This window comes from Saccopteryx bilineata, chromosome 4 (assembly GCF_036850765.1).
Source record: "Saccopteryx bilineata isolate mSacBil1 chromosome 4, mSacBil1_pri_phased_curated, whole genome shotgun sequence".
Lineage (NCBI taxonomy): Eukaryota > Metazoa > Chordata > Mammalia > Chiroptera > Emballonuridae > Saccopteryx > Saccopteryx bilineata.
Window position 1 is genome coordinate 205,504,011 of NC_089493.1, and position 26,204 is coordinate 205,530,214.

The following is a 26,204-nucleotide window of genomic DNA, read 5'->3' on the forward strand; positions in this document are numbered from 1 at the left end:
TAAGGTTATTCCAACCTAATCATGGTCTTTACTGCTTCTTAGACCCAGTATTTCTTTATCTGCATTCTTGCCAATGGGAATTCCATCCTTGGAGCAAGGGGCTTAGATACCATCCTGCTTGTGGAGCTCCTGGGCCTGGGGCACAAAGGTGGATTGCTTGCAGCCTCATGAAGTCACCTAGGCCTATTCATGTATCCAGCTCCTGGAATAAAGCTTTCAGTTACATAAATCATTAATCCTATTAATTGTAACTAAAAGCTACTATTACTAAAACTAAATTTCTAGTCTTTGAATTCCCATATCAACAATATATTTAAGTTTCCCAACTCCTTGGTTCTAGACAACAGCTGGTCTAAAAGCTGCACTTTCAGTTCCAAGTCCAAAATTCTACTGGCAGTGGTGAAAACAGTGCCAAGTATTAGACCCGTGATGGCGAACCTATGACACACGTGTCAGCACTGACATGTGTAGCCATTTTTAATGACACATGGCCACATGCAGCCACATACCAGAGAAGTATGGGGCCGCATGCCGAGAAGGACGTTTCATCCTTGGCCCCTGCACGGCCAGGTGCAGTAGCCGAGGATAAAACATTTGCTGTATTGTAGACACTCTGTGCCGGAGGTCTGTGGGCCAAAACATCAGAACTCCATCCAGCACAGAGCATCTAGTTCTGGGACTTCCGGTTAAGCCGTTAGGGGATCTTTGACCTCACTTCCAGCCGGCCGGCGGAGCAGGGAGCAGCGGAATGCCATGGGGGACGCATCTCTGGGGGCCCTGTGATCGCCATTACCAGCAACCACATAACCACAGCAACCATCATCCAATCTACTGTTCTGGGGTGTTGTGGATTTCTAATTGACCGTCATTACTGAGATAAGTGAGGGGCAGCTGGGAGAGGCGAGGGCCTGTGCTATGGGTGCCATTTCCCGCCATTAGAAATAGCGCAGCCATCTTAATTTACATAAGATGCATTGCAGAATTTCAAGACAGCATCTGGGCTCAGGTGTTTGTCGACTTGAGGTCAAAGCTTGAGAATCTGGAAAGATGCCACTTGGAGAATCAAGAGGAGTGCCACTACGAACAGGAAATTTGGAGTGTCTGGAACCGATTACCAGATACTTTTAGCATCCTAAAAAATATAGTAATGGCTTTACTCACAATTTTTCCCTCTACGTACTTTTGTGAGACCTTATTCTCAGCATTAAATAATATCAAAACCAACAAAAGAAACAGATTAACAGATGAAGTTAGTAGCACTTGCTTGGGCTTGAAGTGTACAAAATACCAACCTTCAATTGAAGATTTAGCCAATGAAATTCAGCAACAAAAAAGTCATTAATAGACAGGTTAGTTAAAGAATTCCCCCTCCTCCTCACTTATCTTAGTTCACAGCACCCCACACAAGTTAAATAATATTAAGACCAACAAAAGAAACTGACTGACAAATGAACAAAGAAGTCACTAAGCAGGTAAGTTAAGTAATTAGTTTTTGGTTTATTAAATAGTTATATATTACAATTATACATTTTTGTTATTTAAACTATAAATATCATGAAGTTATGGGTTTTTTTCTCGAAGTGACACACCACCCAAGTTGTGCTTGGTTTTTTGGTGAATTTTGACACACCAAGCTCAAAAGATTGCCCATCACTGTGTTAGACCAATGGGGTCAGACGGGACCTTAGGTTCATGCAACCTTGGTACTTGAGTTCTGGCTAGGAAAAAATTCAGAGCCAAGACTCAAAATATAAGAGAAAGTTATTTAGAAAGTCACAGAGGTAGAAGAAATGGATTCAGGAAGCAAGCAGAGGGGTCCTTGGAGCTGAGGAGAGTGAGCGCACCGGGGGAACAGAGGAAGGGAAAGGCTCAGCCATGCTCCTGTGAGGTATTTCCCGCCGAGGAAGGAAGGACATCACCACCAAGTGTGGACAAGCAAAAGCTTTATTTACAGTGCTCCCGGGTGAGGTTCACTGGTCCGCAAGACAGGGGCCTGGGAAGTCCTGCAGCTTCTTCTGCCTGGGGGGGGGGGGGGGGAATTTATAGCGTTGTTAGGGGTGGTGGGTGGCGAAATTTCATTGGCTGACAGTTCTTTTTCAAATGGCTCCTGGGCGGCATGGATGTGGCCGTTTCTTTTGGCAGCCATGGGTGTGGGTGGTTCCTCTGTGACCTTCCCCCATTGCCAACGGACCTCACAGCTCCCCGGAAGGAGAGGCTGCCGGGTGTGCTGATCTAAGGGCTTTTAGCGGTGGAGATTTTAGAGTGGGCCCCAGGGGAGGATCTCAATAGAAGACTCATCAGCTCTCTAGTTGTGTCCTTTCAGGGTTGTGGCCTCTAATGATTGGTCAGTGCCAGAGCAGGGGTCCCTAAATCGATGCAGCTGGTCTTGAGGTCAGCCATGGAGTTATTTTTTTGGTTTTGCTGCTTTTCTTGGCCTAGAGCTGAAACACAGCTGAGGCCTGGCCCACTGTCTGTGCTTTGGTGATCTGTACCTAGCCCATCGCCCTTGCTCTGCTCATGTCTAACTGCCTATCACAATTCCAGACAGGCTGAGTGCCCAGCTTAGATGGAAAGTCCACCTTTGTATCAAGTAACTGTAGCTATGACAATTTTGGGGAAAGAAACATGTTCTCCTGCTATAACCACAAGAATAATTTCCAAAATATGGAGAAACGGAGGGTGGGGGGTGCCGCTGTGGTGACAAAACAGTAGGTCAACACCTGGGTACATTTTCTTTGAGTGGATAAACATGCCTGTGGTCTGACCAAGACCCTCTCCTTAACCAAGTTTTAGTCAGGCTGCTCTGAATCCTCTTCTGCACCAGGCCTTGATTTGGGCCTTCTGTGTCCATCCTGTCCTCACCGTGACTGCATAACCTGGGCTTATCAAGTCTCTCCACCCTTGAAATCTGATCAAGTTCTTCATCCCTAACCTTTGATAGAAAAATCCTTGCCTGACCTGTGGTGGCGCAGTGGATAAAGCGTCGACCTGGAAATGCTGAGGTCGCCGGTTCGAAACCCTGGGCTTGCCTGGTCAAGGCACATATGGGAGCTGATGCCTCCAGCATCAGCCTCAGATGGATGCCTCCAGCTCCTTTCTCCCTCTCCTCCTCTCCTCCGTCTCTCTCTCCCCTCCCAAAAAAACAAAAATCCTTGGCCAGTCTTTAGCAAGAATCTCCTTACCCTGATGTCTCCTTTTAATTTTCGGCCCAATGGATCCCCTCCCTCTGTTTGCTGGCTATCAATCCTCATTTGTCCTTGTATTCAGAGTTGAACCTAAACTCTGCCCTATTGCAAAACCCTTATTGCAACAGTCTTAAGTAAAGTCTTACCATTTTAACAACTGTTAGAGTAACTTTTTTTTGACAGAGAAAGAGAGAGAGGGACTGATAGGGACAGACAGACAGGAAGGGAGAGAGATGAGAAGCATCAGTTCTTCATTGTGGCACCTTAGATTTTCACTGATTGCTTTCTCATATGTGCCTTGACCTGGGGGGCTGCAGCAGAGTGAGTGACCCCTTGCTCAAGCCAGTGACGTTGGTCTCAAGCCAGCGATCTTTGGGCTCAAGCCAGCAACCTTGGGGTCATGTCTATGATCCCATGCTCAAGCTGGTGAGCCCCATGTGCAAGCTGGATGAGCTCGCACTCAAGCTGACAACCTTGGGGTTTCGAACCTGGGTCTTCTATGTCCCAGTCCAATGCTCTATTCACTGCGCCACCACCTGGTCAGGTAGAATAACTTTTTAACAGTTCATGCACACAGGATTTGGATTGTACTATATATATAATTTTATATTTTTTATTTAACAATACATTCAAACATTCAATAAAGTATTTTTCAACAACTTTCATTAGCTGTTTATCATTTCTAAGGTGCCACAAGTAAAATGTGAACTCAGAGGTTAAAATAATAATAATTTGGGTATATTAGACTAAGTTATATTTTTTAAAAGTGTGACCTGAGGGTCATGATAAAGCCCCTTGTTAAGATCTCAGAAAATTTTAAGAAAATGCTTCTGGGCTAGAAAAAAGGGTTCTAAGAATCTCAAAACTATGCCTGCCCCTAACCTCAGCTTGACAGAAGAGCTCATATAATAAAGGTATTAGCACGTTCTGACCTGTAGTCCAAAGTAGGGGCTGCATCTGGAAAAGATTGGTTGGGATAGTTTTTATCTCACATAGGGAAGACTCATAGAAAACAATGTTTTTAAAAGAACTGAACAAAAAACACAACCAGCCTCAACTAAAATGGACGGTCCAAACTGAAGTTACTAGGCTCCCAGTGATTTATGGGTGGGAAGCAGGCTAAGCAAACTATTCAGCGATAAGCCGGGCCTTTTAATAAGGAATAATTTAGATGACCTAGAAGGTGGAGCTAAGAACTACATCAGGTCCAGTCATGGATGACTGTTTCCAGGGGTGGTGCCTTGGGTGTGGTTCTGTGGATGCAGACTTGAGAACTAGAAAGACCAGTTAGACATGGAGACAAACAAAGAGTTCCTTGATAGAGAACAGGATAAAGAAGATGTGTACAGCCACAGTGGATAGAGCATCGGACTGGGATATGGAGGACCTAGGTTCGAGACCCTGAGGTTGCCAGGTTGAGTGCAGGCTCATCTGGCTTGAGCAAAAAGCTCACTAGCTTGGACCCAAGGTCATTGGCTTGAGCAAGGAGTCACTCAGTCTGCTGTAGCCCCATGGTCAAGGCACATATGAGAAAGCAATCAATGAATAACTAAGGCGTCACAATGAAAAACTGACGATTGATGCTTCTCATCTCTCTCCATTCCTGTCTGTCCCTATCTATCCCTCTCTCTGTCCCTATAAAAAAAATAAAAAAAATAAAAAGATGTGGTACAGCCTGACCAGGTGGTGGTGCAGTGGTGGGTAGAGCAGCAACCTGGCATACTGAGGACCCAGGCTTGAAATCCTGAGGTCCCAGCTTGAGCGCGGGATCATAGACACGACCCCATCATAGTCACTGGTTTGAGTCCAAGGTTGCTGGCTTGATCAAGGGGTCACTGGCTCAGCTGGAGCCCCCCAGTCAAGGTATGTATGATGGGCAATCAACAAATGACTAAAGTGTCGCAACTGTGAGTTGATGCTTTTCATCTCCTTTCCTGTCTGTCTCTTTCACTCCCTCAGGTGGTGTGTGTATACACAATGGAATAGTGCTCAGCCATGAGAAATAATGGTATACTCACATTTACAACAACATGGATGGACCTTGAGAACATTATGCTAAGTGAAATAAGTAAATGAGAAAAAGCTAAGATAGGTGGGATAAAAAGCAGACTCATGGACATGGATAAAAGTGAAGTGGTTTCCAGAGGGAGGGGGTTGGGGAAAGGGAACTAAAGAGACAAATACAGTGACAAAAAATGATTTGACTTTGGGTGATGAGAACACAACACAATCAACAGTTCAAATACTATAGAGATGTTTACCTGAAGCCAATGCATTTTTAAAAAAAAATTTTATTTAATGACTTTACAGAAAGAGGAAGTGGGGGAGTGAGAAGTATCAACTCATAGTTGCTTCACTTTAGTTGTTCACCGATTGCTTATATGTGCCTTGACCAGGCAAGCCCAGGGTTTTGAACCGGCAACCTCAGCATTCCAGGTCAGTGCTTTATCCATGGCGCCACCACAGGTTAGGTTGAAGCCCAGGCATTCTTATTGACCAATGTCACCCCACTAAATTTAATTTATAAATAAATAAATAAATAAATAAATAAATAAACAAACAAGTTATTATTGGTGAGCCCCGAAGCACATCTAGAATGGATGAAACATCAAAAGCCAACAGCGTCAGCATCCGTTTGGGAAGAAACACAGGGCAGAAAAAAGATGGAGTATGGTAAGTGACAAATTCAGAGGCAAAAAGTAGAACGGTGGTTTCCAGGAGCTGGTGGGAAGGAGAATGAGGGGTTGCTGTTTAATGGGGTCTCAGTTTTTTGTTTTTGTTTTTTTTTTTTTTTGTATTTTTCTGAAGTTGGAAACGGGGAGGCAGTCAGACAGACTTCCCGCATGCGCCCAACCGGGATCCACCGGGCATGCCCACCAGGGGGCGATGCTCTGCCCATCTGGGGAGTCGCTCTGCCACAATCAGAGCCATTCTAGCGCCTGAGGCAGAGGCCACAGAGCCATCCTCAGTGCCCGGGCCAACTTTGCTCCAATGGAGCCTTGACTGCAGGAGGAGAAGAGAGAGACAGAAAGGAAGGAGAGGGGGAGGGGTGGAGAAGCAGATGGGCGCTTCTCCTGTGTGCCCTGGCCGGGAATCGAACCTGGGACTCCTGCACACCAGGCAAACACTGCCACTGAGCTAACCGGCCAGGGCTGGAGTCTGTTTTGAAAGATGAACAGAACTCTGGAGATTGGCTGCACAGTGTGGGTATACTTAACACTACTGACTGCACAGTTAAAAATGGTTAAGATGGGCCTGACCTGTGGTGGCACAGTGGATAAAGCGTCGATCTGGAAATGCTGAGGTTGCCGGTTCGAAACCCTGGGCTTGCCTGGTCAAGGCACATATGGGAGTTGATGCTTCCAGTTCCTCCCCCCTTCTCTCTCTGTCTCTCTCTCCTCTCTCTCTCTTCTCTAAAATGAATAAATAAAATAAAATAAAATAATAAAAAAAAAATGGTTAAGATGGTAAATTTTGTTAGGTAATACACAAAAATATTCAGGAAACGAATCTCATAAAAATGAGAATTAGGCCCTGGCCAGATAGCTCAGTTGGAGAGTGTTGTCCCAATCCAGAGGTTTCGGGTTCGTTTCCCAATCAGGGCACCTACAGGAACGGATTGATGTTACTCTCTCTAAAATCAATAAATGATTTTTTTTAAACAAAATGAGAAATAGAAGTATCAAGATTAAATACTGTAAAAACATCCTGGCTGAGTAGCTGTTAGAATGTTGTCCCAATACCCCAAGGTTGTGGGTTTGATCCCTGGTCAGGGCACATGCAAGAATCAACTAATAAATACATAAGTAAGTGGAACAGCAAACTGATGTTCTTCTCTCCCTTTGTGTTTAAAGCAATTTTTAAAAAATCCTGTAAAGTCTGACCTGCAGTGTATAAAGCATTGACCTGGAATGCTGAGGTCACCAGTTCAAAAGCCCAGGCTTGCCACGTCAAAGCATATACAAGAAACAACTACTACAAGTGGATGCTTCCTGTTCTTCCTCCTACCTTTCTCTCTCTCTCTTTCTCTAAAATCAATTAAGTAAAATCTTAAAAAATATGTATTTTAATAAAAACAGTATATTGCCTGACCTGTGGTGACGCAGCGGATAAAGCATTGACCTGAAATGTTGAGGTTGCCAGTTCAAAACCCTGGGCTTGCCTGGTCAAGGCACATATGGGAGTTGATGCTTCCTGCTCCTCCCCTTTCTCTTTCTCTATCTCTCCTCACTACAAAAATAATAATAAAAAAAAACACAAACAAAAAAATAACCATATTATACAATACTACTAAAGAAAATTTAAAAGCTATATAAATGAAAGCTATAGTCATAATTCAGAAGACTTACTGTTGTCAGTTCTTCCCAAGCTGACCTAATGACTCAATGCCATCCCAGTCAAAGGAATCAACCGGTTAATTATAAACTTTAAAGCAGGGGTTCCCAAACTTTTCACACAGGGGGCCAGTTCACTATCCCTCAGACCATTGGAGGGCTGGACTATAAAAAAAAAAAAAAAAGAACAAATCCCTATGCACACTGCACATATCTTATTTTAAAGTAAAAAAACAAAACAGGAATACAATATTTAAAATAAAGAATAAATTTAAATAAACAAACTGACCAGTATTTCAATGGGAACTATGGGCTTCCTTTTGGCTACTGAGATGGTCAATGTGCTCCTTTCACTGACCACCAATGAAAGAGGTGCCCCTTCAGGAAGTGTGGCAGGGGCTGGATAAATGGCCTTAGGGGGCCGCAGTTTGGGGACTCCTGCTTTAAAGGGAAATGCAGACCCAGAATACCCAAATATTGCAAAAGAGCCACACTGGAGGACTCCATTACCTTCTTGAAAGGCTTTCTCTAATTCAAATATTTAAGGCAGTGTCACTAACAGAAAAGTATGAAAAAGGAAGCGGCCACAGGGGCGATCAGCCAGAAAGAAGCTAAAAAGCTTGGGTTTTCATGTTTGTAATTTTGTTCTCAAGAATCACAACAGATTTTAAGAAGCTTAAGTGAGAGATCATTAACATCTGAAGGCAACATCTTGGAAAACACTATTGGACGACTTTAATTGTAAATATATCCAACAGAAGAACGATAAAACAACATGGTTTTCAGTTTTAAATGTTATTAAAGTACTGTACAGAGTTAACAAGTTTTGAGTTTTCTACATAGGAAAGACTGGTCAATTTCAGACACTTCATAGAAAAAGTAGCATTCAAAAAAAAGATATAAATCCATAGTTGCCTTTGTGACTAAAGGGGGAAAATATTTAAACAGTTACGAAAACTCTAACCACATCTGAGACCATTATAAATTTCAAACAGTAGACTTCCCACACATAATAGATTTTCAAAATTCAAATATTGCAAAACATAACCACAAAATTTGGCTACAGCTAGTTGTTTCAGAAAGTTTAAAAAATTAATAACAAAGTATGACTATAAAGTTTTTGTATAGTTTTTTTGTAAAGTAAAAAATGCCTTACATCTTTAATTAAGGAAAACAAAACAATCCTCTTAAATTTTTCATAAATAGCTCTTAAGACATATATTACACATCTGCTACAAGCTTCCTTTACCTGAGAGAATTCCCAGGATGACCTGCAAGATTCTTTCATCATTTTATTCACATTAAATATGATTAAACTCCCATAGAAGTGAATTTAGACATATGCATTCTTAATTCCCCCTTCTTTAATTAAGTTTTTGCTGAAAGGATTTTACTTTTTAAAAAACACCTCTTTGGTAAAAGTCACATATTTCCTCCTTTCAAAATAAACACCTCTGCAAATGATTTACTAAGGAAAAAAAGAGAAAGATCTTGAGACTGTCTAGCATTAGTTAAAAAGATCTGTGTAAAAAACAGTTGTTGTGTGAAGTAGGTCTAGCATTATAAAGCCCATCTCTGCTTAAATACAGAGTTGTATTAAAATGTGTGAGTCTTTACAATTATATTAAAAATGGCAGGAAACATGGTGGCCTTAAGAACAAAGCCATGGGGAGATAGTCTATTGGCAAATTAAGAAGAATGTCCTACAGATAATTCCATGACCTAAGTGGCTATTGAACTTGCTCCGATTAAAGAAGGCCCAATGTTGTCTCTGGGCATACAGGGTCTTAGCCCAAGGTCAACCCCTTCTTATAGAATAAACCCTCTTTCATTTCCAAGAGGGGTAGGACATGAATGCACACCAAAATCAGATGCTATTTAGAAAGGCAGTCAAGGGAGCTAAAAGCCCAGGCAGCTTAAATACAGGCTCTGGGATTCCTTTTTTGCAGGTAACACGAAGCACCAATGATAGTAAACTTCTGGCCATAATCAAGCAAGTAATTTTTAAAAGGTAGAGGATGGTGGCCCTGGCTGGGTAGCTCAGTTGGTTAGAGCATTGTCCCAATATGCCAAGTTTGGGGGTTCGATTTCTGGTCAGAGCACGCAAGAATCAAACAATAAATGCATAAATAAGTGAAACAAGTAGTCAAGGTCTCTCTCTTTAAAAATCAATCAATCAATAAAAAAATTTAAGGCAGAGGGTGAAGATTGGGGTGGGTGGAATTAGCACTTCATCCATAATGAAGGAACGTCTGGGGAACTAGAAATAAACAATTTGGTGTGGGAGCCCCTGCCCGCTGGCCATTCCTGAGGCAGCAGGACCCTGAGTCCCCAGGAACTCCGCCCTCCCAAAGCCCACAGGACACAGTTCATTACACTATAAAAGAGCTCCAAATACCTCTGGCGAACAATTCCTTCAAGCCATTTCCCAAGAAACTGTGTGGACAAAACCAAACCAAGAAAAGCAAGACCAAGTAAGGACAAAGTAGGGTTTCAGAAAAAATAGGGTTTTGAAAGAAAATTCTCTGATCTTCAGGTGCCACACCTAGACACACAGCAGCACTCTGGAAAGAACACTTCCCCTCTTAGTCTTTTCACTCATGTAAATAAAAGCAGAATTTTCCACATCGGAAGAATAGCACAGAGGAAACATACACAGAGTTTTAAAAACCTTTTGGCTTTCATTGCTAAGGGAGTCTGACCAGCAGCTTCTAGGAATGCACTTTTTAAAACATGTATAAAAAGTTGTAGGATGCCAAAGTCTATTATTTATAAAAAAATTTGTCAAATGAACACCATTGTTATAGCAACTGAAGGCAACTGGCACCATTTTTCCAGTTTCTTAAATCACAATAGCACAAAAATGTAGGTTCTGTAAACCTACACATGAATGTTGACTCATCACCTGAGTATTGTTTATTACAATTAATAGTCATTAAAGTCAACTTATTTATAGGTCTGTAGTTCTTAGAGTACGTCCACATCTCTCTTGATCATTCAGAGAAACTTGCTTAAATTTTCAGTTAAGAATGAAAACCAGGTCACTGTAACTATTCCTCTTGTGTCAGACCAAATTTTAGCAAGGAACTTCAGGGCCCAAAACAAGTCTTAAGCATCTGGAAAGCTGGGTTGGTGGTCAGGTTAAGGAAGGAAGGTCCCAGGCCGTGTTTCCCTGAGTTTCTTCCTGCAGGGGAAGGGGGCCAACAAAGGTCAGCCAAGGAATACACGGCCTTGTCAACTTGGCCTGGGCCTGCTGTAAGGGCCAGTCGTGAAGTCACACAGCTGGCTACTGGACCCGGCTAACAGGAAGAAAATACAACAAAACTAGTTGCTGACACAACCCCAGCTCTTGATTTGCCTCTTCTTGTGGTCTTTCCTCAAGCCTGCCTCACTTCCTCAGAGCCCTGCCAGGGAGCGCTGCTGCACACAGCCCCAGGCTCGCCCAGCTGCCCCAGGCCTCCACCGGCCGCCCCCGACCCCAGGCCTCCACCGGGCCCCCCCAGGCCTCCACTGGCGTCCTGAGGGCTGCCTGGGCAGCTGTTCGTTCTGTGACTCCAGATCACCTTTCCAGGGCTGAGCACAAAGCTCCTGGCCTAAAAAAAAAAAGGCTCTTTCTCTCACACAAGTGCCTTTTAAAACTGAATCTCAGACACTGTCAATAGGGCAAGTGCCTAGAGGAATTCATCCATGGTATTTGTTTTCCTCCCTTGTTTTCCTAGAAGGACAAAAAAGTAGAAATGAAAAATTTGACTCATTTCCAAAGCCAGCATTTTGGCACACTGGTGCCCAGCTTATATGTGGGACCCAATTCTGCCCAATTCACACAGCCGGGCACAGGGCAGAAGCCTTTTCAATCTCAGACTTTCTCTTCCAGGGCGGCCGGGATTTCATCCATTCTGCATGAAATACTAGCAGGCACGTGCCCGCAGGCTCTCACTGGAGTCTCTAAAGGACTTCCCGTTGAGCACACTTTCCTGGCTGAGACCATCAGCACTAACAATGGACGTCTTCCTGGGCAGCTGCCCAGAGTCCACTATCTCATGAGTATGACTTTGTAAGTATGGATTTTAGAAATTTCTGTAGATATTATTTATGGTTCAATTAAATATCCCCACCATCTACCTTTCCTTCTAAGTATATTTGGTCACTTGTACAACTGTTAAACAGGCCTTATCTGGTCAGCCCTGTTGGGGTGCTGCCTGTGACCCTCACTTCAGCAAATCTACTCCAAAAAACCACAGGGACATTAACAGTGCAGTCCCACTACAGACCTGGAAAACAAAAGCCTCCTGCCTTTACCATTTCAAAAGCCTCAAGTTGGAAGAGAAACTGGGGGGCTGACCTTAACAAGTGAGAAGAGGGGTGCATCAGGCTCCAACCAGGAAGCAACTTTTCAGATAAGGTCCTAACGTATTATTGCTATTAATAGCACAAACAAGTATGAACTCTAGCTCTCCACTGTTTAGACAAAGAAAACAACATGAATATTGTTCTATAATCATGTGAACAACTCCACAAATAAGAGTCAGAATTACTGCAGTAACTCGGATCAAGTAGTGATGATATGGTGGGGGATGACACAAGTGGTGACAATTGTGCTTTTTTACACTGTAATAAGGAGGCTGAGCCCGAAAGGATAGTAGGACTTCTGGGAAGGGTGACAAAAGGACAACAGCAGATGTGATTCCCAGCATCACAGTTTCAAAGGGAAAAGTCGGGCCAGGAGGAAGCGGCACGGGTGGAGTTAAAAGCAGGTGCTTCCTCTTGTGCCTATAAATCCCAGGGGCCTGTGGGCAGTGCCTGCAGCCACGGTGTGGTGGGGAGGGGTCTGCACTCTGTCCGGCTCTGAGTGCTCAGGATTCTGGCATGTTTTCTATTCCAAGGATAAAAATGATAGGCCACACAAGGTAAAGTTCTATCTTTGTGAGAAGATGTCGTACTCCAAACTCTGTTTTGGTAACAACATGCAGAAGAAAAATACTAGCTTAACCACCTCCCAGTTTTTAGGGGTAATACACACAACAAAAAATGTTATCACTCAGGACCAGCTTGGTTGAAAATTTCAACTCTTAGCTAAAAATTTCAATTCTTTTGGGATAACTTGGTAGTTTCTTTTCGAATTTCAGAATTAAAAAGCTAATTGGGTAATTCTTCTTTTTTTTTTTCCCTGAAAGCCTTTTCACACACACACAAGCCAGCCATGCGATGCCAGCTTTTCAAAAGATGCCAGTCACTGCTCAGACCCCTGGGAGACGTGTTCAAAGGAGGTCAGTTCCAGCCCTCAGGCCTGCTGAGCCAAGGGGGCCGCTCGGATCCTTACACGTAGAACTGCCGAGAAGGACAGCAGAGGGGCGCGACCAGTGTCCACAGGTATAACAACACGCACATCCAGCAGGAGGCCATCTTGACCCAGAAAATGGACCAGCTCCCGCTGAAGAAGTTCTCAATGTTGGCACTTTCATAGCTGTGGAAACAAGAGAGCCATCTGCTCAGAGCAGGAAGAGCACGGGAGGGGGGGGGGGGGAGCGGTGTCTCTTCTACCAAGTGTCTCCCAGCTTCTGCCCCTCCAGCCTTTCTTTTTTCCCTAACAACTGAATTTAGATATAATTCACACCCATTTCAAGTATACAACTCAGTGACTTTTATTATGTGCAGAGACTTGTGTAACCATCACTACAGCCAATTTCAGAACATCCTCGTCACCCCCAAAGCAAACCTTGTACCCCTTAGCTGCCTTCCTATTTCTTCCCTCCTCCCAGACCCTGCCTTCACTCATCTGCCTTTGGTCTTCATGGATTTGCCTATTCAGGACATTTTCATTTTCATATGGAATCATGTGGCCTATTGGCATTGGCTTTTTTTCACTCAGCATAATGTTTTCAAGGTTTATCTATGTTGTGGCATGTATCAATATTTTATTCCTTTTCATTGCTAAGGAATATTCTATTGTCTGGATAGAGCACATTTTGTTTACTCATCACTGGTTGATGGAAATGTGTGTTGTTTCCAATTCTGGCTATTACCAATGATGCTTTGCACACTGTGTACAAGTTTATGTGTGGATATAATGTGCTTTTGCTTCACTTGGGTATATACTTAGGAGTAGAATTGCCAGGTCATATCGTAACTCTATGTTTAACATTTTGAGCAGCTGACAAAATGTTTTCCAAAGAGGCTGCACCATTTTACAATCCTACCAGAAGTGCAAGACAGTTCCGATCTCTCCACAGTCTCAACAACATCTGTTATCATCTGCCAGATTGATTAGAGCCTTAAGCTTCTCAAACCAAAGTATCAGTGCAAAGTGTTAGAAGCTCCCTCCTTATCTTCTTTCTCAGAAGGATATTTGGGAAGAATCCCCATCATTCCATCTGAAACCTCCACCCCCACCTTTCCCAACCCCACAAGGTACTGCCCCTCACATTCCTCATTTCCTTTTCCTCCCCAGTACTCACCACCATCTGACACACTGTATCTGGTTAGGATCATCTCTCCCCCATTAGAATGTAAGCCCTGCTGCCTAAAACAGTGTGGCATGCAGGAGCCACTCAAATATTTGTTGAATAAAAGAAATATTTAATGAATAAAAGAAAGCACAATAAGCCTAAATGTCTATCCTATGTATAACCTAATTTATAACAAATTATGACCCAACAGAAACCTTTATCAGTCAAAGAATAATCTAAAAAGAATGTCTATGATTCAAAAAGAATTTCTGTTTTGACAGGGAAAGTTAGGTCTACATATATTGCCAAATTAATCAAAAACAAAAACAAAAAGCCTCAAGGCAGGGGGGAATATATATAATCATATTTATGTTTTAAAAATTCCATAGGCTGTACATGCATAGAAAAGGAATAAAAGAATACACATTATATATTGTGAGCAATGGTTATAGGGGACTCACTTATTTTTTATAATTCCATATTTGTTTTTTTGTAAAGATATTTTAAACTTTTGTCATGAAAGTATATATAAATTAAAAAAAAAGACAAAATATAAAGTAGAAAAGGGGTATTTTCTTTCTCTTTTTTTTTTTTTTTTTTTTTTTTTCTGAAGCTGGAAACAGGGAGAGACAGTCAGACAGACTCCCGCATGCGCCCGACTGGGATCTACCCGGCACGCCCACCAGGGGCGATGCTCTGCCCATCCTGGGCGTCGCCATGTTGCGACCAGAGCCACTCTAGCGCCTGAGGCAGAGGCCACAGAGCCATCCCCAGCGCCCGGGCCATCTTTGCTCCAATGGAGCCTTGGCTGCGGGAGGGGAAGAGAGAGACAGAGAGGAAGGCGCGGCGGAGGGGTGGAGAAGCAAATGGGAGCTTCTCCTGTGTGCCCTGGCCGGGAATCGAACCCGGGTCCTCCGCACGCTAGGCCGACGCTCTACCACTGAGCCAACCGGCCAGGGCCTTTCTCTTTCATAAAAGCAGATGGGCCTGACCTGTGGTGGCGCAGTAGATAGAACATCGACCTGGGACACTGAGGTCGTGGATTCAAAACCCTGGGCTTGCCCAGCCAAGGCACATATGGGAATTGATACTTCCTGCTCCTCCCTTACTTCTCTCTCTCTCTTTCACTATCTCTCTCTCTATAAAAGTGAATAAATAAAATCTTAAGAAAATAAAGCAGATGGGATAGTGAACACACAATGCAATACACGGATGATGTGTGTATTATATAACTGCACACTTAAAACTTATAATCTTATTGCTTGACCAGGTGGTGGCACAGTGGATAGAGCGTCGGACTGGGATGCTGAGGACTCAGGTTTGAAACCCCAAGGTCGTTGGCTTGAGCCCAAAGGTCACAGGCTTGAAGCCCAAGGTTGCTGGCTTTAACAAGGGGTCACTTGCTCTGCTATAGTGCCCCCCACACCAGTCAAGGCACATATGAGAAAGGAATCAATAAACTACTATGGTGCCACAATGAAAAATTGATGCTTCTCATCTCTCTCCCTTCCTGTCTGTCTGTCCCTTTCTCTCTGTCTCTGTCATACAAAAAATAACACCTTATAATCTTATTGACCAATGTCATCCTAACAAATTTAGTAACATTTTTTAAAAGCAGATGATTACTTAAGAATTCCAAGAGCTTCCTCCACCACTAATACTATGTTTTCAACACTCCTCATATACAGTTGACCTTTCTTTTTTAGAAAAATTTGTAGTAAGCCTTGGCAATTCTCAGGGTTAATAGCATGCCACTGGGCTGTTAGGAGCCTGGACCATTTCTGTAAAGGTGAGTATGCCTGGCTTGAAAAACAGTTCAGCTGAGGCTGGGAGATGTGATCTGTGTCTCAGCATTTTAAAAAGCAGAACCTACACTGCTTTTTTACAGACTGCCCCCTCTGATACAGAATCTAAGAAAATGGACCACTCACTTGAACCAGTTGGTGACGGTCATCATCACATAGAGAGAAGCCAGAAAGAACACACAGTGGAAATAGGAATAGCTGTAGACAGTGCTTTTCTTCTCGTCGTAAATGACGCCTGGCCCCTCTTTCATATTCTGCTGCCCTTCGGCATCTGTGAACCACAAAACCACCACAAGCTCTGTGAGCGAACACAGCCACATTGACCACCTCAGCGAAGACACACTTATTTCAGCCCAGGGGCTGTTCAGTAGAAAAGATGTCAAAAGCCACATGTATCCTCAGGCAGTTTTCATCTGTGCTGTGCACACAACCCCTGACCCACCCCAGAACCTAACTGAACAGGATGAGTCACCTAATATCCTATATATTTTAATAAAGCAGAAGAAAGAGAACCATTAAAAACACAAAACTTATTATAAGCTCAGAAGAAAGTAAGAGAGTAGACCAGGAGTTCTCAGCTCCTGCGACCCTCCAATCTAAGAAGAAAGTTAAGTTGAGTGAAAGAAATGATCCAAAACAAGGTTTCGTAGAACCTCTCGACATTTTTCAAATTTTCATTCCTTTAAGAAATGTACTTTCTGCTTCTCTCTAAATCTCACTGTATAACTTAATTATGAGCCAAAACATTAGACTGCTTCTTGCCTGGCAGAAAACCACTCGCAAGCAAAGCCTCGCAGCCCTTTGGGAAAAACGCAAAAAGCGTGTACTCAGTGACAGGCTTTGGAGTAGATCAGGGGTCTCAAACTCGCGGCCGGATGCGGCCCGCCGAACAATTTTGTGCAGCCTGCAGACTAATCCACAAAGTTCAAAATATTTTGGATAAAATTAAGTCAAGTCTAGGGGCCTACTTGTATTTTTCATTTCTCTAGCATCCTAGCTAGATATTAGCTTAGTTAACAGCAGTTGTGATGCGAACTACAGTTTCTGGTCGTTTTGTGACACTGAGTAAACTGCATGTACGATTGTGCTTGTTGTACTGATTTTTTTTTGTTTTCAACTGCAGTGAGAAAAGTGTTGCGTAACAATTGCCTTTTGTAGACCTAGTGCGGCCCGCCGAACGGCTGTGATCTTGCTCTGTGGCCCACATGCTGAGTTGAGTTTGAGACCCCTGGAGTAGATGTTTCCCCTTACCATTCTATTACTTGTACCGGAACCCCAATTGCCTTCAGACTAGAGCTGTGGATCTGAAAGGCCACAGAGATACAGAGAAAGAATTCTCAACCCTGGTCGGTTGGCTCAGTGGTAAAGCATCGGCCTGGCATGTGGATGTCCTAGGTTTGATTCCCAGTCAGGGCACACAGGAGAAGCGCCCATCTGCTTCTCTACCCCTACCACTCCCTCTCCCTCCTTCCTCTCCCCCCCCCCCCCAATGCTTTTCCCCTCCTAAAGCCATGGCTCAATTAGTTCGAGCACATCAACTCGATGCTGAGGATGGCTCTGTGGAGCCTCCACCTCAAGCACTAAAAATTGCTCTGTTGTGAGCATGGACCTAGATGGGGGTTGCCGGGTAGATTCCGGTTAGGGCGCATGTAGGAGACTGACTGTCTCTCTCTCTCTCTCTCTCCCCCCTCCTCTCACTTGAAAAAGGAGAAAGAAGAAGAGGAAGAAGGAAGAAGAAGGAAGGAGGAGGAAGAAGGAGGAAAGAGGAAGAAGAAGGAGAGGATGTGGAAGAAAGGAGGAGGAGGAAGAGGAAGAAGACGGAAGGAAAAAGAAGGAAGGGAGGAGGAAGAAGAGGAGGAGGAGGAGGAGGAAGAAGGGAGAAAAAGGAAGGGAGGCGGAGGAAGGAGGAGGAAGAGGAAGAGGAGGAGGAGGAGGAAGAAGAGGGAGGAGGAGGAGGAAGAGGAGGAGAAAGAGGAAGAGGAGGAGGAGGAGGAGGAAGAAGAGGGAGGAAGAGGAGGAGGAAGAAGAGGAAGGAGGAGGAGGAGGAAGAGGAGGAGAAAGATGAAGAGGAAGAGGAGGAGGAGGAGAAAGAGGAAGAGGAAGAGAAAGGAGAAGAAAAAGAAGAAGAGGAAGAGGAGGAGGAGGAGGAGGAGGAGGAGGAGGAGGAGGAAGAGGAAAAGAAGGAGAAGAAGAAGAAAGTTCTTTACTTACCTTCTCCATAGGGACTGAAGCAAAAACAACACTGAGCTACCTAGGAGAGAAAAAGACAGTCAGGAGGCCTGCGTTCTGCTTTCATGTCTCCACAGCCGTAAAGTACCAAAGGCCACTTCATGCCAAGCCTTCCCCTTCTTTTTTTTTTTTATACATAAATTTTTATTAATGTTAATGGGGTGACATCAATAAATCAGGGTACATATATTCAAAGAAAACATGTCCAGGTTATCTTGTCATTCAATTATGTTGCATACCCATTACCCAAAGTCAGATTGTCCTCCGTCACCTTCTATCTATAATAGTTTTCTTTGTGCCCCTCCCCCCTCCCCTCTCCCTCCTCCCCTCCCGCACTCCCCTTTCCTCCCACTCCCGGTAACCACCTCACTCTTGTCCATGTCTCTTAGTATCGTTTTTATGTCCCACCAATATATGGAATCATGTGGATCTTCGGTTTTTTTTATTTACTTATTTCACTCCGTATAATGTTATCAAGATCCAACCATTTTGTTGTAAATGATTCGATGTCATCATTTCTTACGGCTGAGTAGTATTCCATAGTGCATATGTGCCACATCTTCTTTATCCAGTCTTCTATTGAAGGGCTTTTTGGTTGTTTCCATGTCTTGGCCACTGTGAACAATGCTGCAATAAACATGGGGCTACATGTGTCTTTACGTATCAATGTTTCTGAGTTTTGGGGGTATATACCCAGTAGAGGGAATGCTGGGTCATAAGGTAGTTCTATTTTCAGTTTTTTGAGAAACCACCATATTTTCTTCCATAATGGATGTACTACTGTACATTCCCACCAACAGTGAATGAGGGTTCCTTTTTCTCCACAGCTTCTCCAACATTTGCTATTACCTGTATTGTTGATAATAGCTAATTTAACAGGTGTGAGGTGGTATCTCATTGCAGTTTGGATTTGCATTTCTCTAATAACCAATGAAGATGAGCATCCTTTCATATATCTGTTGGGCATTTGTATTTTTCCTGGGAGAAGTGTCTGTTCATATCCTCTTCCCATTTTTTTATTGAATTGTTTGTTTGTTGAGTTTTATGAGTTCTTTGTATATTTTGGATATTAGGCCCTTATCTGATCTGTTGTTTGAAAATATCATTTCCCATTTAGTTGGCTGTCTGTTTATTTTGTTGTAAGTTTCTCTTGCTGAGCAAAAACTTCTTAGTCTGATGTAGTCCCATTCATTTATCTTTGCCTTCACTTCTCTTGCCTTTGGAGTCAAATTCATAAAATGCTCCTTAAAACCCAGATCCATGAGTTTAGTACCTATGTCTTCTTCTATGTACTTTATTGTTTCAGGTCTTATATTTAGGTCTTTGATTCATTCTGAATTAATTTTCGTATAAGGGGACAAGCTGTAGTCGAGTTTCATTCTTTTGCATGTGGCTTTCCAGTTTTCCCAGCACCATTTGTTGAAGAGGCTTTCTTTTCTCCATTGTGTGTTGTTGGCCCCTTTATCAAAAATTATTTGACCATAAATATATGATTTTATTTCTGGACTTTCTATTCTGTTCCATTAGTCTGAGTGTCTATTTTTCTGCCAATACATGCTGTTTTGATTGTCGTGGCCCTATATTATAGTTTGAAGTCAGGTATTGTAATGCCCCCAGCTTCATTCTTTTTCCTTAGGATTGCTTTCGTTATTCAGGGTTTTTTTATAGTTCCATATAAATCTGATAATTTTTTGTTCCATTTCTTTAAAAAATGTCATAGGAATTTTGATGGGAATTGCATTAAATTTATAAATTGCTTTGGGTAATATGGCCATTTTGAATATATTTATTCTTCCTATCCAAGAACAAGGAATATTTTTCCATCTTATTGTATCTTTTTCGATGTCCTTTAACAATGCTTTGTAGTTTTTGTTATATAAGTCCTTTACATTCTTTATTATGTTTATTCCTAGGTATTTTATTTTTTTTGTTGCGATCGTGAAGGGGATTTTTTTTTGAGTTCGTTTTTTAATATTTCATTGTTGGCATATAGAAAGGCTATGGACTTTTGTATGTTAATTTTGTATCCTGAGACCTTACTGTATTGGTTTATTGTTTCTAGTAATCTTTTTGTGGAGTCTTTGGGGTTTTTGATGTATAGGATCATATCATCTGCTAAAAGTGATACTTTTACTTCTTCTTTTCCGATATGGATGCCTTTTCTTCCTTTCTCTTGTCTAATTGCTCTGGCTAGAACTTCTAGCACCATGTTAAATAAGAGTGGAGAGAGAGGACAACCCTGTCTTGATCCTGATTTAAGGTGGAAAGTCCTCAGTTTTATGCCATTTAATATGATGTTGGCTGATGGTTTATCATATATGGCCTTTATCATGTTGAGATATTTTCCTTCTATACCTATTTTGTTGAGTGTCTTAAACATAAAGTTGTGTTGTATTTTATTGAATGCCTTTTCTGCATCTATTGATAAGATCATGTGGTTTTTGTTCTTTGTTTTGTTGATATGGTGTATTATGTTAACCATTTTATGTATGTTGAACCATCCTTGAGATTCTGGGATGAATCCCACTTGATCGTGATGTATTATTTTTTTAATATGTTGATGTAGTCGATTTGCCAGTATTTTGTTTAGTATTTTAGCATCTGTATTCATTAGAGATATTGGTCTGTAGTTTTCTTTTTTTGTGCCGTCCTTGCCAGGTTTCGGTATGAGGGTTATGTTGGCCTCATAAAATGTGTTTGGAAGTAATGCTTCTTCTTCAATTTTTTGGAAGACTTTGAGTAGAATAGGACATAAGTCTTCTTTGAATGTTTGATAGAATTCACTAGTATAGCCGTCTGGCCCTGCACTTTTATTTTTTGGGAGGTTTTTGATAGTTGTTTCTATTTCCTCCCTGCTTATGTGTTTGTTTAGGCTTTCAGCTTCTTCATGACTCAGTCTAGGAAGGTTGTATTGTTCTAGGAATTTATCCATTTCTTCTAGATTGTTGAATTTGGTGGCATATAGTTTTTCGTAGTATTCTACAATAATTCTTTGTATATCTATGGTGTCTGTGGTGATTTCTCCTCTTTCATTTTGGATTTTGTTTACATGGGTCCTTTCTCCTTTTTCCTTGGTGAGTCTTGCCAAGGGTTTGTCAATTTTGTTGATCTTTTCAAAGAACCAGCTCCTTGTTTTATTAATTTTTTCTACAGTTTTTCTGTTCTCTATTTCATTTATTTCTGCTCTGATTTTTATTATTTCCTTTCTTCGGCTGGTTTTGGATTGTCTTTGTTCTTCTTTTTCTAGTTCCTTAAGGTGTGAAGTTAAGTGGTTCACTTGGGCTCTCTCGTTTGTTCATATAGGCCTGAAGTGATATGAATTTCCGTCTTATTACTGCTTTTGCTGCATCCCAGAGATTCTGATATGTTGTATTGTCATTTTCATTTGTCTGTATATGTCTTTTGATTTCTGCACTTATTTTTTCTTTGACCCATTCATTTTTTAAAATTATGTTGTTTAGTGTCCACATTTTTGTGGGGTTTTTTCCCTCTTTTTTGCAGTTGAATTCTAGTTTCAAGGCTTTATGATCAGAAAATATGCTTGGTCCAATTTCAATTTTTCTGAATTTGCTGATGTTATTTTTGTGGCCCAACATATGGTCAATTCTTGGGAATCTTCCATGTACACTAGAGAAAAATGTATACTCTGTTGCTTTGGGATGAAGTGTCCTGTAGATATCTATCATATCCAGGTGCTCTAGTGTTTCATTTAAGGCCAATATATCTTTATTGATTGTCTGTTTGGATGAACAATCTAGAGCCATCAGCGGTGTATTGAGGTCTCCAAGTATGATTGTAGTTTTGTCGGTTTTTGTTTTTAGGTCAATAAGTAGCTGTCTTATATTTTGGTGCTCCTTGGTTTGGTGCATATATATTAAGGATTGTTATGTCTTCTTGATTCAGTGTCCCCTTAATCATTATGAAATGACCATTTTTGTCTCTGAGTACTTTTGCTGTCTTGTAGTCAGCATTATTAGATATGAGTATTGCTACTCCTGCTTTTTGTTGGATGTTATTTGCTTGGAGTATTGTTTTCCAGCCTTTCACTTTGAATTTGTTTTTATCCTTGTTGCTTAGATGTGTTTCTTGGAGGCAGCATACAGTTGGATTTTCTTTTTTAATCCATTCTGCTACTCTTTGTCTTTTTATTGGTGAGTTTAATCCTTTACATTTAGTGTAATTATTGACACTTGTGTGTTCCCTATTGCCATTTTATAAATTGCTTTCTGTTAGTTTTGTATCTTGTTTGATTCTTCTCTTTTGTTTTTCTATCATTTGTTTTTGTTTGTTTGTATTACATACTTCTTTCCTCTTTTGCTACCTTTTATAAGTCATGTGCTTCTGTGGTGGTTTTTTCAAGGGTGGTTACCATTAAGTAATGAAAAGGGTACCTACCATATTCATTGTAGTACCCTATCTTATGAGTGTTTCTGCACTTCATCATCCTTTGCTACTGTTAATCTCCATCCTCTCCCCTTTTTTTTGCTTTTGTTGTCACAGTTTAAGTTTGGTTTTATTGTGTTCTTGGTGGAGCTTTTACTTGCGGTTTTGTTTTGTTTTCTTCTTTGAATCTGGTTGGAAAACCCCCTTTAGTATTTCCTGGAGTGTGGGTTTTCTGATGATAAATTCCCTCATCTTTTCAGTATTTGTGAATGTTTTTATTTCTCCTTCGTATTTGAAGGATAATTTTGATGGGTATAGTATTCTTGGCTGAAAGTTCCTCTCTTTCAGGGCTTTAAATATCGGGGTCCACTCTCTTCTAGCTTGTAGAGTTTCTGCTGAGAAGTCTGATGATAATCTAATAGGCTTTCCTTTATATGTTGTATTCTTCTTTTCCCTGGCTGCCTTGAGAATTTTTTCTTTGTTGTTGGTTTGTGCCCTTTTCATTATGATGTGCCTTGGAGTAGGTTCGTTGTGGTTAAGAAAACTCAGTGCTCTGTTTGCTTCTTGAATTTGAGGCTTTAGTTCTTTCCAGAACTAAAGCCTCAAAGGCTTGGAAAGTTCTCATCTATTATTTGTTTGAATATATTCTCCATTCCATTTTTTCTCTTTTCTCCTTCTGATAAACCTATTATTCTTATGTTAGTCTTTTTGATGGAGTCAGACAATTCCTGTAGGGCTTTCTCATTTTTTTAAATTTTTGAGTCTCTTCTCTCTGTTGTGCCTGAAGTTGCTTGTCTTCTATGTCACTAATCCCACCTTCTATCTGGCCTGTTCTATTAGCTAAGCTTGTTACCTCATTTTTCAGTTAATGAATTGAAGTTTTCATCTCTGTTTGATTTGTTTTTATAGCTTCAATTTCCTTGGTAATATATTCTTTGTGTTCATTGAGTTGTTTTCTGAGCTCTCTACATTGCCTGTCTGTGTTTTCTTGTATATCTCTGAGTATTTTTAGGATTTCTATTTTAAATTCTCTGTCATTTAGCTCCAAGGTTTCCAATATATTGAATTTTTTCTCCATAGATTTTTCCACATCTATCTGTGCTACTTCTCTATCTTTTGTATCCATGATATTCTATTTCCTTTTTCTTAATGGCAATTGAGGGTGGTCTTGTTAATAGCACTTCACCTTCAGTGTGTGGAACCCCAGACATTCCAAGGATAGATCTTTCTCTGTCTCTGGCTGATGAACTAGTTGAAATTTTGGGGAGATTTGTCGGTCACACTCCTCACGGTGCCATTTCTCTGACATCACTCCCCCTTCTGACTTATATCCCAGGCCCTGAACTGCACACTTTATTCCTTCAGAAGGATTTTTTTTAGATTTTATTTATTCATTTTGAGAGAGAGACAGAAGAGAAAGAGCAAGAACGGGGGAAGAAGAACAGGAAGCATTAACTCCCATATGTGCCTTGACCAGCAAGCTCGAGCTTTTGAACTGGCGACCTCAGCGTTCCAGGTCTACGCTTAAGCCACTGTGCCAACACAGGTCAGGCTCCCTTCAGAAGGTTTTAACTGAGTATCTGTTCTTCCCTGATGCTCTGGGTGATGGGCATAGGCAATACAGCGGACAATGGAGGAGAGTCACCAGATCCCCTTCCAAGGTGCACACTTAAGTTACTATGCTTGCTGCGAGCAGATAGTCTCCCAGGCTTTACCCCAGCAGCAAGTCACCTGGCAGAGAGCAAGCCCTTCCTGGGAAACCCATAGGAATGAATGCTCACAGCATGGGTATGAGGGAGCAGCCACGGACCCCTGGGGCACAGCCCTGATGGGTCATATTTTCCCTGCAGCACTCGTTCGTGGGGTCAACAAAGAGTTGTCTGGCCTGCCACACCCTTCAACATCACCCTCTGCCCACTTCTGTCCCCTCTCCTTTCTTCCTTCCACGTGTGTTGATCCCTAATAAATCTCCTGCATATCAAACCGCCTTGGTAGCTGCTTCTGGAAAACGGAACCTAAAGCACCAAGTGAACAAGACAAGACCCCACTGCAGGTGCTCACTCCCAGTGCTTTGCTCTCCTTGTTACTTTGGAAAACCTCTCCAACCTGAAGCATGGGTTTTATCCTATTGAAGTTGAAAAAAACTGAGGTCAGGCAGGTTAAATAATTGTCCTGAAGTGTTGCAACTAGGTCAATGATCGAGCTGGGCCAGGAATGCAGGATGGAAAACCCAAGGTCTGTGATTCACAAGAGGCAATAGGCAGCATGTGATATCTAGGAGGTGGGGGAGCCTACAGAATCAGCAATGGTAGCTAAAGGTTATGGGAGCAGGAGCCCCCACCTCATTTCCTGAAAAAATTGAGCTGCTTGACTGGCTGCCTCTATGGTACAGGGGTGCTGGGACCAGAGTAGGTGGGATGCTTTCCTCTGAAGTCTTTGATACCTTTCAAATTTCATACCATGTCTAACCTACTCAAAATAATAAAAACTTAATTTTAAAAATATCACGTTATGAAAAATAACTACATGCCTGGCCTGTGGTGGCATAGAGCGTCAACCTGGAATGTTGAGTTCGCCAATTTGAAACCCTGGGCTTTCCCAGTCAAAGCACATATGGGAGTTGATGCTTCCTGCTCCTCCCCCTTCTCTCTCTCTCTCTCTCTCTCTCTCTGTCTCTCTCTCTTTCTTTCTCTCTCTTCCCCATAATAAATTTTTTTTAAACCTTTAAAAAAAAGAAAAGAAAAGTAACTACATGATTGCAGAAGAACTCTAGCAAAGAAATAAGAAACACTATATGTACCAAGACAGACTGGGAAATGTTGGGTCCTCAGGACTTTCTGCTGCTGATATTTTTACTACAAAGAATAGAGAGCCAGGGTCAAGGACATGAGAGCTTAAGCCTTCATTCCGTTTATACACTTCAAGGCCACATTCTTGTTTCCCTCCTACATCAAGGGAACTTGTACTAGAGGGGCTGGACTTAACAGAATCTTGGATCAAGTTACACAAAGACTCACTAATTCATTCAGGGGCCCAAGGTTTGGTGTGCTGGGGTCCTCGTTCTTTTGAAGCTTAAGGTACAAGAAATGAACTCTCTTTCAGAAGTGTATCCTATGAAATGTGATGCAAGGAGAGCAAACCCACCTCCACCCCACAAGCTCTCCACTCCCAGAGGAAGCACTGGGACTTCCTCCTTGGAAGAAGAAAAACATCCTCTCTTAAAGCTTAGAGACTTGCTGTTCTTTGCACTTAACTCTGCACAATAGAGATATTGAAACCATAAGGTACCACCTCAGCAGGTGGTCACCCAGTCATTGGTGAGAACAAATGCCTGCCTTCTAGAGACCATTCTCTTCTATATAATAGGCACTAACCTATTCACACTCAGCACAGTTCTCTTTTCTTAAGTGACTGAAAGAGCTGGTGAATGGTGCTGGCAGACTGACAGCTCTTCATAATAGCTCACTCTCTCTGGGTCAGGTGCAGGAAAGACCATCCCTGGAGATGCATACAGCTGCAGAAGAAAGTGCCCATCAGATATACCAGGGCTCTTACTGAAACCCACGAAAAGCTATTAGGATGCAGCCAGGGCGGATGCCAGGCAGGGTCACCAGCTCAGCCAGGCCAAGAGACAGCACTGGGCTCTCAGGAAGCAACAGTGAGGAACACAGGCTCTGAAGCCAGAGTGCATGGTTTATGTGCTGGCAAATCCAAAGTTTAAATGACTTTGCAAAATGGAGATAAAATCCTCAGTGGATTTTTACGAGGATTAAATGAAATGACATGCAGTGCCTAGAACAGTGCCTGGAACATAGCAAGTGC

The 26,204-nt window shown here is 42.1% G+C and overlaps 1 protein-coding gene across 1 annotated transcript in view; it reads right to left on the reverse strand.

Annotated features, from left to right (window-relative positions):
• Window positions 1–8,236: 8,236 nt before the first annotated feature.
• Window positions 8,237–26,204, reverse strand: part of SERINC5 (serine incorporator 5) — a 162,243-nt gene continuing 144,275 nt past the window's right edge. The window contains exons 10-12 of the mRNA XM_066273660.1: window positions 17,982–18,017; window positions 15,897–16,041; window positions 8,237–12,983 (exon numbers count right to left, since the gene is read on the reverse strand). Of these exons, the coding sequence (XP_066129757.1) occupies window positions 12,836–12,983; window positions 15,897–16,041; window positions 17,982–18,017 (329 nt within the window). The 3' untranslated portion in view covers window positions 8,237–12,835. The remainder of the gene's footprint in view (window positions 12,984–15,896; window positions 16,042–17,981; window positions 18,018–26,204) is intronic.